The sequence below is a fragment of the Rhipicephalus microplus genome, chromosome 6 (assembly GCF_043290135.1).
Source record: "Rhipicephalus microplus isolate Deutch F79 chromosome 6, USDA_Rmic, whole genome shotgun sequence".
NCBI lineage: Eukaryota > Metazoa > Arthropoda > Arachnida > Ixodida > Ixodidae > Rhipicephalus > Rhipicephalus microplus.
In genome coordinates this window covers 137,292,647-137,309,172 of record NC_134705.1, presented here as the reverse complement: position 1 = coordinate 137,309,172, position 16,526 = coordinate 137,292,647, and the positions used below count along the sequence as shown (strand labels likewise).

The 16,526-nt window shown below is 46.4% G+C and overlaps 1 protein-coding gene and 2 long non-coding RNA genes across 3 annotated transcripts in view; 2 read left to right on the top strand and 1 right to left on the bottom strand.

The window, feature by feature from the left end:
- The window catches only part of LOC142764958 (uncharacterized), a 32,090-nt gene extending 27,935 nt beyond the window's left edge, over positions 1-4,155 (bottom strand). The window contains exon 1 of the long non-coding RNA XR_012883983.1: positions 4,043-4,155. This is a non-coding gene — a long non-coding RNA (uncharacterized LOC142764958). The remainder of the gene's footprint in view (positions 1-4,042) is intronic.
- Positions 4,156-4,235: 80 nt separating this feature from the next.
- On the top strand, positions 4,236-4,727 carry LOC142764957 (uncharacterized). Its single transcript, XR_012883982.1, has 2 exons — positions 4,236-4,372; positions 4,467-4,727. It is a non-coding gene; the product is annotated as an uncharacterized LOC142764957 (long non-coding RNA).
- Positions 4,728-10,446: 5,719 nt separating this feature from the next.
- Positions 10,447-15,636, top strand: LOC142766033 (uncharacterized). Its single transcript, XM_075867845.1, has 2 exons — positions 10,447-10,453; positions 14,954-15,636. Exons 1-2 carry the CDS (start codon positions 10,447-10,449, stop codon positions 15,634-15,636), a joined length of 690 nt encoding a protein of 229 aa, XP_075723960.1.
- The last annotated feature ends 890 nt before the right edge of the window (positions 15,637-16,526 follow it).

Genomic DNA, 16,526 nt, shown 5'->3' with positions numbered 1-16,526 from the left:
AACCATAAATTCCCAATTACCCATCATACGGAAGAGTAATGAAGACCGAAAGGGGATGGTGATGGTTTTGTCAAAAGAGCAAGGCGTCACCACGTAAATATAAACGATTGTTAGGGACGCGCTCAGCGTTGAATTTTTCAAATCGTATGAGAGGAATTTCGAACAAGCATCCCGAAAAAGACTCCCCGCATCATTGCGATAAGAGAATAGCGAATAAGAGTGGTTTTAAATCTCCTGGCCTTCATCTATATTGCGCACAACGCTCCACGTAGGTCACTTCTGCCGCCATATTTTGGTGTACAGGAAAGTGTGATCAGATAGGGACTGTGCCACTAGATTTCACGAAGCGTTGGCATATGCTTTCGCACAAGCACCCTATATTTACAAGAGCAAGTATGATCGTTGCCTTCTGAAAACTTTACTGGTAATCCTTCACCGCTGCTGATGGCGTTACTCCGGCATTTAGGACAAACTGAATTGAAACAAATAGGGCTTTTCTGTTGTCCTGTACTTATTTTTCACGTTTTCAGGTGATACAAATTTCGAATGACACGAATAAATTTCGCAGGACCACGTGATTTGTATCACTGAGGATTTACTGTATGTGACTGAGACTTTGCAATGACTGTGGCCACCTCTGGTTAACTGGACATTTATCTACTGCATGACTTCAATGTAGTCTTTCCCTTCACCCCTTTTTTGTACACATCAAAGTACGGCTCACTGTTACGTGTCTGATACTGATTTCTGTGACACAAAAGTTGTCATCTGTACCCGAGACTATCTGCTACCTACCAACACCATCCACCAAACTGTTTATCATCATTAGAGCGGAGATGTGAACTGCAACTTTGCATAATTTGTGCTCTTCACTTTGCGTGATGAACTCCTGCGTATAACGGAAGTGATGTCCAACTAAGTTTTCCTACATTGTCGTGCTGACCGCAAAGCGGCTGTCAATGCTGTTTCGATAAGAAATATCCAGGCGTTCCAGGCTTTTCACCTATCTGGTTCTCTCTCTATATATAAATTTACAGTGCGTTCACAGGCTCCCGCAGATGTGCCTGTTTCTTTACCTATGAATGATGGGAGTACTGCGAGTAAACACGGCTCAAGCGGAGACGAAAGGTGCTAGTTGTCTTCTGCAGCGAGAAAAACCCATAGGGGCTCCACGAAAACGGGCTGCGTTGTTTCCGTAGTAACATCATACCCCGACCTTGCGGTCACGCTTCCCGTTTCGATAAGGATCAAAAACTGACTCATACCGTTGTAACTGTTGCGCTCTGAACACTTAGCTTTGTTGAAGAGACTGACAGCACAATTGTCGCTTCGCTTAGGTGCATGCTTGGGTGCAACAATCTTTACTTCGTATTACCCCATTCAGGCCAAATAACGATGTACAGCCCGCAAATGCGTAAATTCGCATAGTATGTCTCTAAGGCTTTAATTATTCCAAGAAAAAATGAAGGAATGCGTTCGTTTGTGTTACTTTCTGCATACTATGTTGCTAGCATATATAAAATATCTATTTATCTTGCAAGCAGTCAGCTTCATTACATGTACAAAAAATCTAAAACTAATACAAAAGCTTGTCCCAACATGCATGAACGGTTTTTTTTGGTTTTACCCATTTAGATCGAGGAAAAAAATTGACAGATCCCACGTATAGTGGGAATCGATGATATGCGAAGCACGAATGAGAAATGTTGATATGTCACTTTAAAATCAGCACAACGTTACGAAGTGGAGGTAAATGATGCCGTACATGACTTCCTGTCCTCCTTATCATTTTTGGATGTGTCGTTTACTTTCGTCATCTATTCACGTAACCCGATACGAAATTTAGTATATGTGGAGCCAGCGAAATGGCCACAAGCGTGCTATGAGCATGGTATATTGTCATGTTCTTACATGACACGCGTGTCAGAATTATCATGTTTGCACCAGTCATATATTTTGTCATTCAACAATCTCACGTGCACCAGATTTTGTATATGTGGACCTAGCAATACGGTCACGAGCGTATCATCAAGGGCCCAGTGTACTCCAGTGTAGCGTTGACGCGCGTGTACGCTAGGCACAGCGACGCTACGTTAGCAAATCGTGAGCACTCTATAGTCGGACGCCAGGCGCGACCAGCGTCCGTCGGCACGGCCCGAGGGCAATCGGCGCGAAATGCGACGTGCTGCATTTTGCGCCGATGCGTTACCCAGACAGCATTGCGTCTCCCTTTTTTCGTGATGGAGAAACGCCGGACACGCTGAAACGCGCATACGTAAAAGCAACGCAGCACGGCGCACCCCAGCGAGTATACGGCAGGACCGGCGCATGGCGTGGCAACGCCGGCGTGACGCGATGAAATGAACGCCGACGAGCGCGCGCACCGCGTTACCTTGAAATGTATTAGAGCCTTGACTGTGGCAAGTAGTTATGTTCCCACATGACACACATCTCATGATCATCGTGTGTGCACCGGTCACATACCTGCGTCATCCATTGGTGTCATGTAATACCAAATTTGGCATATGTGGAGCCAGCGAAACGGTCGCGAGCACATCATGAGTGTGGCATGTAGCCAGGTTGATACAAGACACGCATCTCATGTTTATCATGTTTGCACCAGTATCGTACCTTCGTCATTCATTCACGCCCCTTACTACCAAACTTCGTATAAGCGAAGCTAGGGAAACGGCCGCGAGCGCATCATGAGCGTAGCAGGTGATCATGCTGTTACATGACACCAATGTCATGTTTATTATGTTTGCACCAGTATCGTACCTTTGTCATCCATCCACGTCCCGTACTACCAAACTTGGTGTAAGCGAAGCTAGGGGAACGATCACGAGCGGATCATGACCGTGGCATGTGGTCATGTTGTTACATGACATGTATCTCATGATTATCATGGTTGCACCAGTCACATACCTTCGTCATCTATTCACGTACCGTAATACCAAACTTGGTATATGAGACGCTAGAAAAACGGCCGTGAGCACATCGAGAGCGTGGCTTGGGGTCGTGTTGTTACATGACACGCATGTCACGATTTTCATGTTAGGGTCTGTCGCTTGTGTTCGCCATTCATTTATGTCATACCATTTCAGTTTTCCCACACGTCATGTGAACAAAACCACCGCAAGTTCTGCAGAAATTTGGAATGCGAATCATGACATTCCTGACATACATGTGATGATTTTCCTTTTATGACTAGTCAAATATGTTCTTCACACAGCCATGGTATAGCAGTATAGCATACCAAATTTGGTATTGATACCATTCTCGCAACGGCCAGGAGAGCTAAAAGTCATAGGCGGCTAGATAGACAGATAAATACGCTCAAAGTCGCCGAAGTTCGCTAAGAAATGCTTCGTATTTAAAAGAAGTTTTGGTGGTGGTTCTGAAACTCCACTCTTCAAAAAGTAATCCTCTGCAGCACTAAGCTTCACAAATACGTTCACTGATTGTTATTGATCAACTTGGGAAGCATGTATGAATAAAGAATTCGCAGATCTGTTTCAAGAAACATGCGGTGGTTGATGAACCTCTGAAGTTCGTGCACAGTGGTACACATGGCACTTGAAGGGGGTAACAATCTGACTTGCTGCTACCGCATTTGCTACTGTACGCCTCCTGCGCATGTAGCTGATAACCAGTTCGAGAACTTACAAGCATAGGGATGCTCAAGCCCTGTCACTTCGGCTGACATTTACATCTACATAGTAAACAAAAAGGGGCTGCTGGAACACAAAAACGATTAACAGTTAAGCGTGCTTATCTTGCTCTACAAGTGGTACAACACAGCGCCATTGATTGGCACATAAAACGACCTGCCGTATGGGGATGTCTGCTATATAATTCTCCTCAACCTGACAGGGGCATGCAAATCCATAGCTTCTTTCAGGAGATAAATGGTAACTCAGTTAATCACTACAGAACACAACCATAAAAAAGAAAGTAGTTTTATGCACAAAGGAGTACTATTCACATATAAAGGAAGAAGGAGAGCCTTAAAATTCTCAAAACTTCAAAGAAGCAAACATACCTCTTTTATGCTCCATTACTATCTCTTATAGGGCCAATTATCACCGTCTAACAGAACCCAACAACCCGTATAAAGAATTATTTTAAGAGTCAGTGTCAGCATCATATTGTTCGAAGTCCTGTTGATGACGAGTGTGTTTTGGACTCATAATAAAGGCACCTCAGTGCGCAAAATATAGGCATTTGAAGCACAATAGGCTTCAATGTTGCCGGTATTGTTCAACGATGCCTACAGAAGGTGTTTTTAAAATTGCACAAGCTGCTTGCCCTGTTTAAAAGCTATTCTTTCTCTGCGTTGAAATATTCGGAGTACACGCATTTCACACACAAGGTACGAAAGTTTTCGCTTTCTCACTAAAAGATACTGAATTGCAGTGGCATTAAGCTGAACGATGTAATGACACCAGATTTTCTTCATTTGCCAGATGCCCCGCCACGATGGTATGTTAGCTAAGGTACTCGGCTGCTGACCCACAGGTCATGGGATTGAATCTCAGCTTGGGCGGCTGCATTTGCGATGGAGGCGAAAATGTTGCAAGCCCGTGTGCTCAGATTGGGCTACAAGTTAAAGAATCCACGGTGGTCTAAATTTCCGGAGCCAAACACTACGGCGTCTCTCATAATCATATGGTGATTTTGGGAAGTTAGAGTCCACATATAAATCAATAAATCAGTCAATCGATCAATCATTAGCCGGATTTTCTCGGTGCGCGGTGATAACCAGTGGCCGACTATCAAAAATTTTGAGGTAGTTGTAAATTATTAACAGGAAGGACTTGAATTTGCCCATACTACTCGACCGCTTGCCTCAACTGATTAAAAAATAATTGTTTAGGTTCCATAATTACTGCCGTAAATAACACTAACACGCATCGTAAAATGCAAATTGCCACAGCAAAGACATCGCTGCCTCTAACACCTGAATTTTAACTTTCTGTAGTTTTTATATAGTGAACAAATTCAATGAAACATCCTGTATTTGAGACACGGGCATAATACGGACCTGACTCAGGCCGGAGCCGGACCCGAGGCTGAGGCATGGAGCCGGCCTGGTCCGGGCCAGTGCAGTGCTCAAGTCAGCGATACAGTCACCAGACAGGACACTGAAAAACTATCTCAAGAGGCAGAAAATTTCATTAGGAGACGACAAAATATAAAAGCTCTAAATGCTACTGACAAACGCCAGACGGTTAAGCTTCCAAAAGTAAGAAATAGGCTCAATGAAGCAAACATCAGAAGGCATAACATGGGGAGTATTGAGAAGGCTGTCAAAAGCAGCCGAAGCCTAAATGCTCCAAAGAAAAACTTATGCATAAACGAACATTGCATGTATGCACTCAAATTAAAGGAGGACAATGTCATCACCATCATGAATAGCATAGTTTTGGTGGTGGAGGAGTTTTATAGAGAACTGTACGGTAGCCGAAAGAACCAGGTTGACATCTTAAGAAGCAGTAATAACACAGATGAATTCGACGACCTGCCAGTAACGACAGCGGAAGTAAGGGAATGCCTAGAAGTAATGCAAAGAGGTGAAACCACTGGTGAGGAAAAGATAACAACGGAGCTACTGAAAGATGCCGGAAAAATTGTGTTAGAAAAACTTGCCACCTTATATATATATGAAGTGTCTGTTGACGGGAAGGGTACCATATTCTTGGAAAGATGCCAAATCCATCTGAATTCATCAGAAAGGAAATGTCAAGGACTTGAACACTTACAGGCCGACAGGCTTGCTGTCCGTTCTCTACAAAGTAATCACAAAAGTATTAGCTAATATAAGTAAGGCAGCATTAGAGTTCAATTAACCAAAGAAACAAGCAGGACTTCGTACAGTCTATTCTACAATTTATCATATTCATATTATCAATTATGTAATACAGAACTGCGCGGAACGCATCCAACCCCTATATATAGCTTTCATACATTACGAGGAGGCGTTTGACTCAGTCGAGATAGCCGCAGTATTGCAGGCGCTGCAGAATCAGAGCATAAAAGAACCCGGCATAAACATAGTGGAAGAAATCTACATTAGATCCACAGCTACTATAGTTCTTCATAAAAAAAGTAACAAGATCCCAATAAAAGCAGCAAGACACTGTCTCTCTAATGCTATTCACCGCGTGTTCACGGGAGGTCTTTAGGGCGTTAGATTTGAAAGAGTTAAGGATAAATGTTAATGAAGAGTATCTTAAGGGCATGTGAATCGCTGATGACGTAGCTTCGATGAGTAACTCAGGAAACGAATTACAACTCATGAATTTAGAAATAAACACGGACGCCACAAGAGTAGGTCAGAAAATTGTTATACACAAAACTAAAGTAATGTGCAACAATCTCGGCAGAAAACAGCAATTACTGATACGTGGAGAGGTGCTGGAAGATGTTAAAAATATTTCCACCTAATACAGGTAGTAACCGCGCAGCCGGATCATGACAGTGAAATTACTAGGAGAATAAGGATGCAGTTGATCACATCGAGCAAGCATTCTCATATCACGAATGGTGATATACCGTGCATTAACCCTCAAAAGAAATGTACATAGAAGCATGATCTTGCCAGTACTTACCTATGGTGCAAAAACCTAGAGGTTCACAAAGAAGGTTTAGCTTGAATCGAGGACGATAAAGCAAGCTATGGAAAAGAAAATGATAGGTATAACTATAAGAGACAGGAAGAGAGCAGAGTGGGTCAGCGAAGAAGTTGGGCTTAAGGGCATCATAGTTGAAATCAAGAAGAGGTAATCGACAAATGCCGGGTGCATAGCATGTAGGCAGAGTAACTACTGGTCGTTCAGGGTAACTGGCTAGATTCGCACAAAGGGGAGACAGAAAGATAGGTGAGTCGCTAATATAAAAAAAGTTCGCAGGTATAGCGTGGCAGCAGAAAAAACAAGAGTGGGTTGGTTTAGAGGCCTTCGCCCTGCAGTGGGCGTAGTCAGGCTGCTGATGAAGATGATGCGATTGCGATATCCTGTCACTTGAAGCGCTTGGTGCATAAGTTCTATTGTACTATGTTAGCCAAGAAGTTGACATCGCAGACTACTACAATGGAATCAATAAAATTGAAAGTGGCTTGCGTGAGTGAATATTTCGCGGGTTGTTCATTCTGTGTAATGGGTTGCATGCTTCAATCCAAGAGAGAGAAACAACTTTGTTGACGGGATAGCATAGTCGGAAAACTTAATTAGCCGGTGGTTCAAAAGGTGGTGGCCAAAAGCTTGCCGCGACCGTTTTGGCCCAGTTAACCACTTCTGCCTGAAGATGGTAGTCAGCTGACGACAGGATCGACTCCCAGGCCTCGAGGGAGGAAGCTGGCAGTATTGTTCTTGGTGGAGAATTACCTTCGCATTCTCAAAGAGTGTGATTTTGGGTAGCTTTCACGTCGCTGCAATGTCGGCAGTTTGGTGTAATCTCTTCTGGATAATTTTTAGACAGCCTATGAGGGCTGAAAAAACAATCTGTTTGAATTTGCTTCCAGATCATAGCCTGTTCCCTTGACATAGCTGCATGCGGGGCCGCGTGTGTGTTGCAGTTCACTAGGTAATACGCTGTTTTTCGTTATACGTGGTGATCCCTTCCTGCGGGAAGTCCAGGGTAGAGAGGTCCAGATCCCGATTGATTAAACCTTGGGCTATACGCGGTGGGCCACCTCATTTCCTAGATTCCCCGCGTGAGCGGGCACCCATAAAGGTTGTAATTTATTGTCTCGTTTCTTATTTTCGATAATGTTGGCCGTGATCAGCCCAACGCAGCCCATCATAAAATTCGTGAGCGCTCTTTTAGAGTTACTCAGGATGGAATTGATAGCCGCAATTGAGGTGGCCAGCGCTAATGGGAATTGAGGGACAGGAGAATTCGGCTTTTACTTTCTTACGACTTGCGCTTCGTATCTACTTCCCTACTTTAACCACCTCAAGTTCATGGTATAGACTAGTTCATTGTATTCATGGCACTGCGGCTCAACACTCGCTAAACCTGTCTAAAACTAAGGAGGTTACACCCAGCGAGTATGACGTCGCAACCCTTTCTTGTCAGATAGTGCTCAATGTACATACCAATGGCTGCTAATGGGGATTGCAGCGTGTGCATTAACTAAAAGTCGAATGCTCCTGTCCCTCATTTCCAATGAGTAGCCATTGGCATGTACATTGAGCACTATTTTTTATTGTACAACAACGCACAGAAGAAATCTCTCACCGGCACCACCGTGTAGGTCAAAATGTTATACTTTTTACATACTACAACGGCTGCGAGGGACAAACCGGTGCCGTTATAAGAAGCTTCGCCCCTAAAACCTTGTTGTTGAGCGTGCAACTAGTGCGTCGTCCTAGACGGTTGAATATGTGCAAGCCTGCTTTGCTTCGTGAAAGCCTTTTTCTTGGGCCGTTAAATGCCCTTCTATTACTTTCTCCACTGTGTTGTGGCAGACGCTTTTCCATGCTTGCGTATCTGGGAAGTCCTAGGGCACGTTTACATGTTTGTTAATTAGGGAGTTTAGTTTTTCCACAACCTTCTTTCTGAGTTGGTAGTAGGATAACACGTAGGTGTCTCGACTGATTCCAAAAGCGTGGATTAACTTGCATAGCTCGGATTCTTTCATTCCATGTTTTTTGTTGCCTCTCTCCTTAGAAGCCTAGTCGTTTTCTGTACGGATGCCTGTAACTTGTTGATATCTTCTGTGTTATGAGTGTTATGCTGGATGAGTATTCATAAAACCTTGATTGTGCAAACAGTGGGGACAACGTTCCCATTTACTCTGATATCGATTACGGAGCTCGCTCCACTATAGGGGTCATCTTTGTTTTTGGTTCTGATTCCTAAGAGCTCGAATTTGTTGGGAGAAAAACTAAGGCCCACTTTCTTTACGCACTCCTGGACAGTGTCCGCGGCTGTTTGCAACGCGTCACAGATTTGCCCATCTGAGCCTGTGCAGGTCCATATTGTAATATCATCAGCCTACTGTGATTGCCTAATGTGAGGAAACTGATCCAAAAGAACAGGCAGGCCACGCATCGTAATGTTAAAGAGAAATGGTGATAACACGCCTCCTTGTGGAGTGCCTCGTGTTCCAAGGGTGATTTTGTCGCTTTTGAAGTCACCAATGGTTAATTCAGCCGTGCGTTCATGCAGAAAAGTTCTGATATAATTGTAAGTGCGATTGCCGACGTTCATTTCGGCCAAGTTGTCATGTACAGCAGCATGGGACACATTATCAAGTGCTTTAGTGATATCCAGGCCCAGGATGGTCCTAGTAACAGCTGTGTGTCTTGGATGCTATGTATTTTTGTGAAGTTGCAGCATTATATCCTGTGTCGACAATTGCTGTCGGAATCCCTCCATCGGGGGGGGGGGGGGGGTAGCAGGTCTCTCGACTCTGCATAAGCTGTTAGTCATCATAGAACTGCATGTTCCATTACTTTCTCTAAACATTGTGTAAGGGAAATAGGCCGAAGATTTTCCAGACTCAATGTCTTGCCCGGCTTGGGAATAAATATTACTCGAGTATGTTTCCAACTTGGCGGTAGTGTCCCAGACGCCAAATGTTGGTTCATAAGGTTAGAAATTGCCGCAGTAGACTTATCATCCTGGATACGCAGTATTCTGTTGGAAATTTTGACCATCTCCTGGGGAAGCCGTTGTACGACTACTTTTCAAAACAGCACGTATTCCCGACTCTGTTATATCTCGATCTAGCTCATGGTTAGTATTTCCGGAGTATTCAGGCATTTGTTACGAGTAGTACCTGTGTGTTTAAATACCTGCTTTTCAGTTCTTGGACAAATTCATGGTTGGTGCTCATGTATTTGTAAACGAGCTCGTGCATTTTATTGCGCGACATGATTTTAGTTTGCTCAGGATTCAATAGGTGTCTGAGGAGCTGCCATATGTTTTTATTTCTTAGCTGACCGTTTAGCCTGTCGCATAGCTGATGCCATTGTGTTTGACAAAGTTTTTTAGTATTCTTTGATGTCCCTGTCCATTTGCGCTAGTCGGTGTTTCAACTTTTGATTGCGTTTTTGGCAGAACCATCGGCGATGTAAGCTGGCTTGTGCTTCCCACAGGAGCACAAGCTTTGAGTCCGAGACGGGGCCGTCCCGCTCCATTGGGGTTTCACATGTAGCTCGTTAAGCATCATTAATGAGATTGGTAGTCCACTCATTGAGATCTTCGATAGTGGTGGTTAAGTGCTTGTCTCTCAGGAATCGACAGGCATCCCATTTTATGTGTTCAGTAGTGAATTTCACTCTTTTGCAATTTAGTGGGTACGTTATTGAAAAGCAGATAATGGTCTCTTCCAAAATATCACTCAGTGTTTTCTCACGCAACTGCGTAAGTGCGTTTAGAATTCAAGTCGGGGGCTGTGTTGCGACTGACGCTATTCGCAATCCTAGTTGGTCGGTCATGGAGCGTGAGTAGGGTAAGACCCAAGTGCCTAATCGTTTCCAATGGTTTAATGCCCTTGCGGAGAAATTTGCGGTAGCCCCATTCAGTATGTTTCGCATTAAAGTCACCCATTATTATCAGCTGTGAATGACCCACTATTTTGCTAACTTTTCTTAGAAGTGAGGCAACGTGAATGCTAGTATCTCTGGGTGGACTATAAAAATTTAAAACGTATACGCTGCTATCTGAGCGTTTGTGGGGGAGAAGTTCTATGAGAGTGAGAGCTATCGCTGGATATCGCAAGTCATGTTGGATTCCCGGGAGATTGCGTTGCACCAGTTTGGCAGTAGCCGGTTGCTTACCGGCAGTGGTAAATTCGTTGAAAGCGGCATATCCAGACAGTTTCGCAGGATAGCCTGTCTCCTGTAACACAATTATATCAGGGGACTGGTCGGCGGATTGGAGATGAAATTGCAAAGCTGCCGGTTCGTTGCGGTAGCTCCTGCAAATCCACTGCAAGAAGAGCGTGCTAGTCGCGTTGGCCATCTTTTAGTGAATACGGGATTGCCCTGACAAATTGGGTCGAGGGGATTTTGGTACTTTCTTAGCAATGGGCTGCGTGGAAGTTGAGGACGGTGTCTGTGATGTGATTACGTCGGCCGCAGCTGCATCCTCGGTCAGAGCGGGCAGCGAATCTAAGCAAGCTGTAAGGTTTGCGCGAGCCATACCAAGGGCACCGGTACTACCAGTGAGCTGTTGGTTTTGAGTTGTTTGCTCCTTAGACATTTTGTCGAATAGCAATTCTAGCCTTTCAATTTCATCATTGATTTGTCAGATGTTCGGGTCTGCTGTGGTAATTACGGCTGTTGATTCAGCAGCCTTACGTTTTGTGCCCCTGACCGCGTCTCATCCAGTGTGGCAGTGTTTTCGTTTAGCGTGACACAGGCCACGATCTGTTCTGTACTGTTCGTTATAGTGGCACTAGCAGGCACTTGTTTGCGTTCCGATTCTTTAATTTTATCGTTAGGGGCAGCCAATTTTTGCTATAGTTTGACCCGTTCTGCCAACTCCCTCACCTGTTGGTTTTCGAAGGGCTGTGCCTGTGGCTGTCGCTGCTTGTCCGTCTGCCAAGCAACGCTCTTTGCGCGTTGGACAGCCGGAAATCTGTTGTGGTGATTCCGGGTCCTTCACGGGGATGGGGATTGGGGATCATTGTCAGGTCCGGTAGGACTGGTGCTTTTAGGGGCGAAGCTTCTTATGGCGTAGCTTGTGTGTCCATCGTAGTACGTAACCACCAGTGGCACATACCCGAAATAGGTGTAACATTTGACCTCCAAGGTGGTGCCGGTGAGAGATTTCTTCTGCACGTTGTTTAACAATAAAAAATAGTGCTCAATGTACATGACAATGGCTGCTAATGGGGAATGAAAGACAGGAGCATTTGGCTTTTAGTCAACGTGCACGCTGCGATCCCCATTAGCAGCCATTGGCATGTACATTGAGCACTCTCTGACAGGAAAAGGTTGCTACGTTATACTCGCTGGGCGTAACCTCCTAGGTTTTAGAAAGGTTTAGCGAGCATTGCGCCGCAGTGCCATGAATACAGTGAACTAGTATATACGATGAACTCAAGGTGGTTGAAGGTGGGAAGTAGACCCGAAGCGCAAGCCGTACGAAAGTGTGCGTGTGCCATCTCTCGTTTAGTCCTTGGAATGTCTACTGAATGGCGGTGCTTCTATATGGGGAATATATGATAAAAAGAGGCGAGATAGTGGGACTTGGAGTGTTGAATAGGTGGACGAATGGACACACAGATAGATGCATGGATGGACGCATGAACGAACGCAGGGGCGGATGCATGAACAAACGCAGGGACGGGCGCACGAATAGAAGCATGGACGGTCACACAGACGGACGCATGGACGGACGAATGCTTCGCCCCATTCTCCATCATTCACTCTGTGGATATGCTGCCATTTTTTTATTGAAAACAACCAGTATTTTGATATTTCCACCAAGCGGCGGGAAAGATTTTTGATAGTTCTTATTGTTGGTAGTAGTACCCTCGGTCTGGCAGTCGGAAAGGTGCTCAGTTGCTTTGTCGTTGCTCTTGTCGTTTTCTGGAAGCTTCCTTTCAGGAATCGGTGTTTACAGTTGCGACTGCCGGTTAGGTGGCCGTCTTTACAAATGACGCATTTCGCCGGGCAAGTGAGTTCTTTGTTGTCGGTAGGTTGCAGGTGGCTTTCGCCACAACGACGACAGTTATCTTGTTTCGGCTTTGGACGCACGTCGGTCATATGACCAATTTGTCTAAAATTGAAGCACGCCTCTACCCGTTCTCTGATAGGAAATATCAAGAGCGTTAAATCGAGTTCGCGGACATGCATGGGTGGGGCATGACTAGCGATGGTTAAGACGAAATGTCTGGTCTTTCTCAGCCACCAAGCGCTGACAATGTCGATAGTTTGATTGCGGGCGCGAAGCTCTTTGAAAATCTGGTCATCACTTTCGAAGCTGTGCCCATTCAATAGTATGCTTCTAACCGAGTTGTCGAGTGCAGGGGCATACAAAGCCATGGCACAAGTTTGGTGGGCATTTTTTCGTTGGCTATTCTTCAGGTAAGCTATTGCACGGTTCGCATCAGGCGTGTGACAGTGATAGTGTTGTTGGTCGGATGAATGCGCTTCTGGTCGGTGTGAGAGACAGCGGGTGAGTTGAAACTGGCAGCAGCGTAAAAGGCTTCAGAGAGGTGGGCTGGTCCCAGATCGGCTAGGTGAAATGAGCACTGCGGTCGCAGGACTATTTTGTAGTCTTCCGGCAGTATACCGTGGCATTGGGCGTCGCTTTGGAGCGGGTGGTGGCAGTGCATGGCAAGGAGTCGGTTTACCACGTTGGTTGTCGGTGGTCACAATGTTGGCCGCGTCTGAGAAGTGCTCGGGGTCAGGACGGCGATATCGGCGTTGCATGGCCAACCCAGGATGTCACCAAGATCCGTCATTAAGCTCTTCATCAGTTATTAGAGTTCCTGTTATGACAACTTCCATTTTCTTGTCTGGGACGCAATCTGGAAGCGAACGCTTTCAGAGAAAGGTGGTGTCTTGTCGCAACGACGCCGGATTTAGGGTAAGCACGGCGGCCGAGCCTAGTCGGGCATGGTGCGTTGCGTGCACAGCAGCAAAACAAACGACTTGCCGGTGTGAAGTGGTGATTTCCAACGGTGCCTGGCGTCGTCTTTGAGCGTTATGTCAGTTTTTAGATGTACAAAAGGGAACTTGTGGCGATGCAGGAAGGTGAAATTGCAGAGTCCATGCAAAACGTGTCCGTGAGCTCTGGCGATAACAGTGCCTCCCTTCAATCCAACAGTAATTATAGGCGTGAAGTGGTTTTGAACTTGCTATGCATCTTCTACGTACCCTCAAGGGAATACGTGAAGTAAACTGCGCGTTTTTCTCTAATTGGAGGTCTGTTTCCAACCACGAGGTAGTTATGATAATCATCTGTCCTGGCACCCGATAGCAATGCACGCTTTTACGACGCAATATTACTGTGATATTAGATGCTGTGAAACCGGTATAGAGAACGCATGAGTTTGTGTCAGCATCAATGGTATTTTCATGATATTTTCAAGCATGACTGTATTCCCAAGGAGACGCGTGGCTGCGTGAACACCTGCTTAATACGCGAACAACTCGGGCTCTGTCTTCATTTGAACTCAAAAAGTTATTTCTATTTTATTTGCATCTTTCTCCATTTTCTGGCGAAGAAAAAGATGATTTTTCCCACACAATCAATGTGCGCCAACGACAACGCTGGAATTTCGGCGCAATAAGCCCTTTGAACCTTTGTAGGGGCCCTCCAACTCTTTTGAAGACTTCATTGTTTTACATATATTACCAGTTGGTTTCGTCGACTGAAGGCATAAGAGGTTAGCACAGCAAGATCGGTAGCGAAAGGGACACGCACCTGAAAGCTTTTCAGTAAGGAAAAGTTAAATTACAGTAAGATGGCCAGCTACCCTCTAAATAACTTTCGCGTGGTCACCTGACCATTTTTTTCTCACCCTGTGTCGTTAGAGGGCCCCCGAATGAAATGACCTGAAGGCCCCCACATGAAGGAAGTTTGTATGTCATATTGCCTATTATTTCCAATGTTTTGAGGACGTCATTGAACATGCTGATACACAACAGCCGCCACAGCCTTGCTGCATGAAAGAGAAAGACGACGTCGGTTGCTGGTTGTTGATGAACTGTCGCCATCTTGTTAGCCGCACATGGTCCATCGTATGTAAATCAATAAATAAGTTACTTGTAACATTATTGGTGGAGGTGCACAACTCCCGTACCTCGATGAAGACGCGCAGTGCTCGCAACACCAGAGACTCTTCGGCTATTTCAACTGCCAGTGCCTCATTACCACAGGCTTCTCCAGCCGAGTCGACAACTTTGACGCAATGAAAATGAAGCCCTCTCGTCCGACGACCGTGCACCACCCCACTTGGGTCACGCCCCCCAAAACTTCGCTCCAGCGGTCCCTGCCACCTTGGGCGCCTGCATTGCTGCGGCCGCCACCAACACGGACGTTTGTCACGTCGACGTCAAGCTTCCGCCGTTTTGGGCAGAGGCACCTGACGTGTGGCTTGCTCAAGTCGAGGCGCAGTTTTCCACGGCACGCATCACCCCGGACCGGACACGCTATGACTACGTCGTCGCCCATCTAGACTCTCGCCATGCGGTTGAGGTTTGCGATATACTTGCGAATGCCCCAGCTGATGGCCGTTACCTACACCTGAAGAGGCAACTGATCCGCCGGCTTTCACCATCACAAGACGAGAAGGTGTGTCAACTACTCCAGCACGAAGAACTCAGTGACCGCAAGCCATCGCAGCTCCTGCATTACATGCGTGACCTCTTGAGCAGCAGCCCGGTCAACGACTCCCTCCTCCGTATCATCTGGCTTCAGCGTCTACCCTCATATGTGCCGGCCATCCTCCAGGTACAGCCGAAACTACCGCTGGACAAGCTATCTCACATCGCTGATCAAGTCGTCGAGATTCCGTTGCCAGCATCGCCTCTCACCGTCAACACCGTTGACACCCGACAGTCAAGCAGTGAGCTCGCGCGCCATGTCGACGAAATCACCCGTCAGCTGGACTCAATTCAAAGGCGCCTGGATCAAAGCCCGAAGCTGCGTACACAAAAACGCTCCTAAAGCCGAGAAAACAACGCCGCTTCATCGCACGGAAATGATAACGGCTACTACCATCGCCACTTCGGGGACAAAGTCCGAAAATGTCAATCACCTTGCTCAGCTGGACGTCAGGGAAACTTCAACGGCAGCCCGTTGAGATGGCCACGAGCTGCCAACTTAGAGGTCGTCGCATATTCGTCACCAACCAAGTCACAAAGCGGCGGTTCCTCATCGACTGTGGCTCCGACATCTGTTGCTTTCCCCGAACCTTCCTACGTGACAAGCGTCCTTGCACGTCCTTTGAGCTAAGCGCGGCGATCCATTCGACTATCAAGACCTACGGCTCGCTCCTCCTTAACTTCAACTTCAAAAACCTGTGTCAAGATTTTCCATGGAATTTCGTGATCGCCGACGTCGCAGAGCCGATCATCGGGTCCAACTTCTTGGCGTACTACAATCTTCTACCTGACTGCCGATATGACAGACTTATCGACGCTACAACAGGCCTCTTCACGCCGGGCCAACGTGCGACCACCCAACAGCCTAACGTAAAGGCACTCGCCATTGGGAACCAGTCGCCAAACCATGATATCCTCGCAGAATTTCCCAACCTGACTCGACCTAGCGGGCGTCCGCGAGAGGTGCGCCACTCAACCGTGCACTACATTTGTACTACTCCCGGCACCCCCGGTCTCATGCCGCGCCTGTCGGCTTGCCCCGGACTGCCTACGAATCGCACAGGCTGAATTCGAAGCCATGCTCCGCGAAGGTACTGCCCGCCACTCGGTGGGACCTTACGCCTCACCGCTTCATCTGGTACCAAAGAAGACCAATGGCTAGCGTTCCTGCGGAGATTATCGCGCCCTCAACGCCTGCACCATCCCCGACAGGTACCCCGTCCGTCATATACA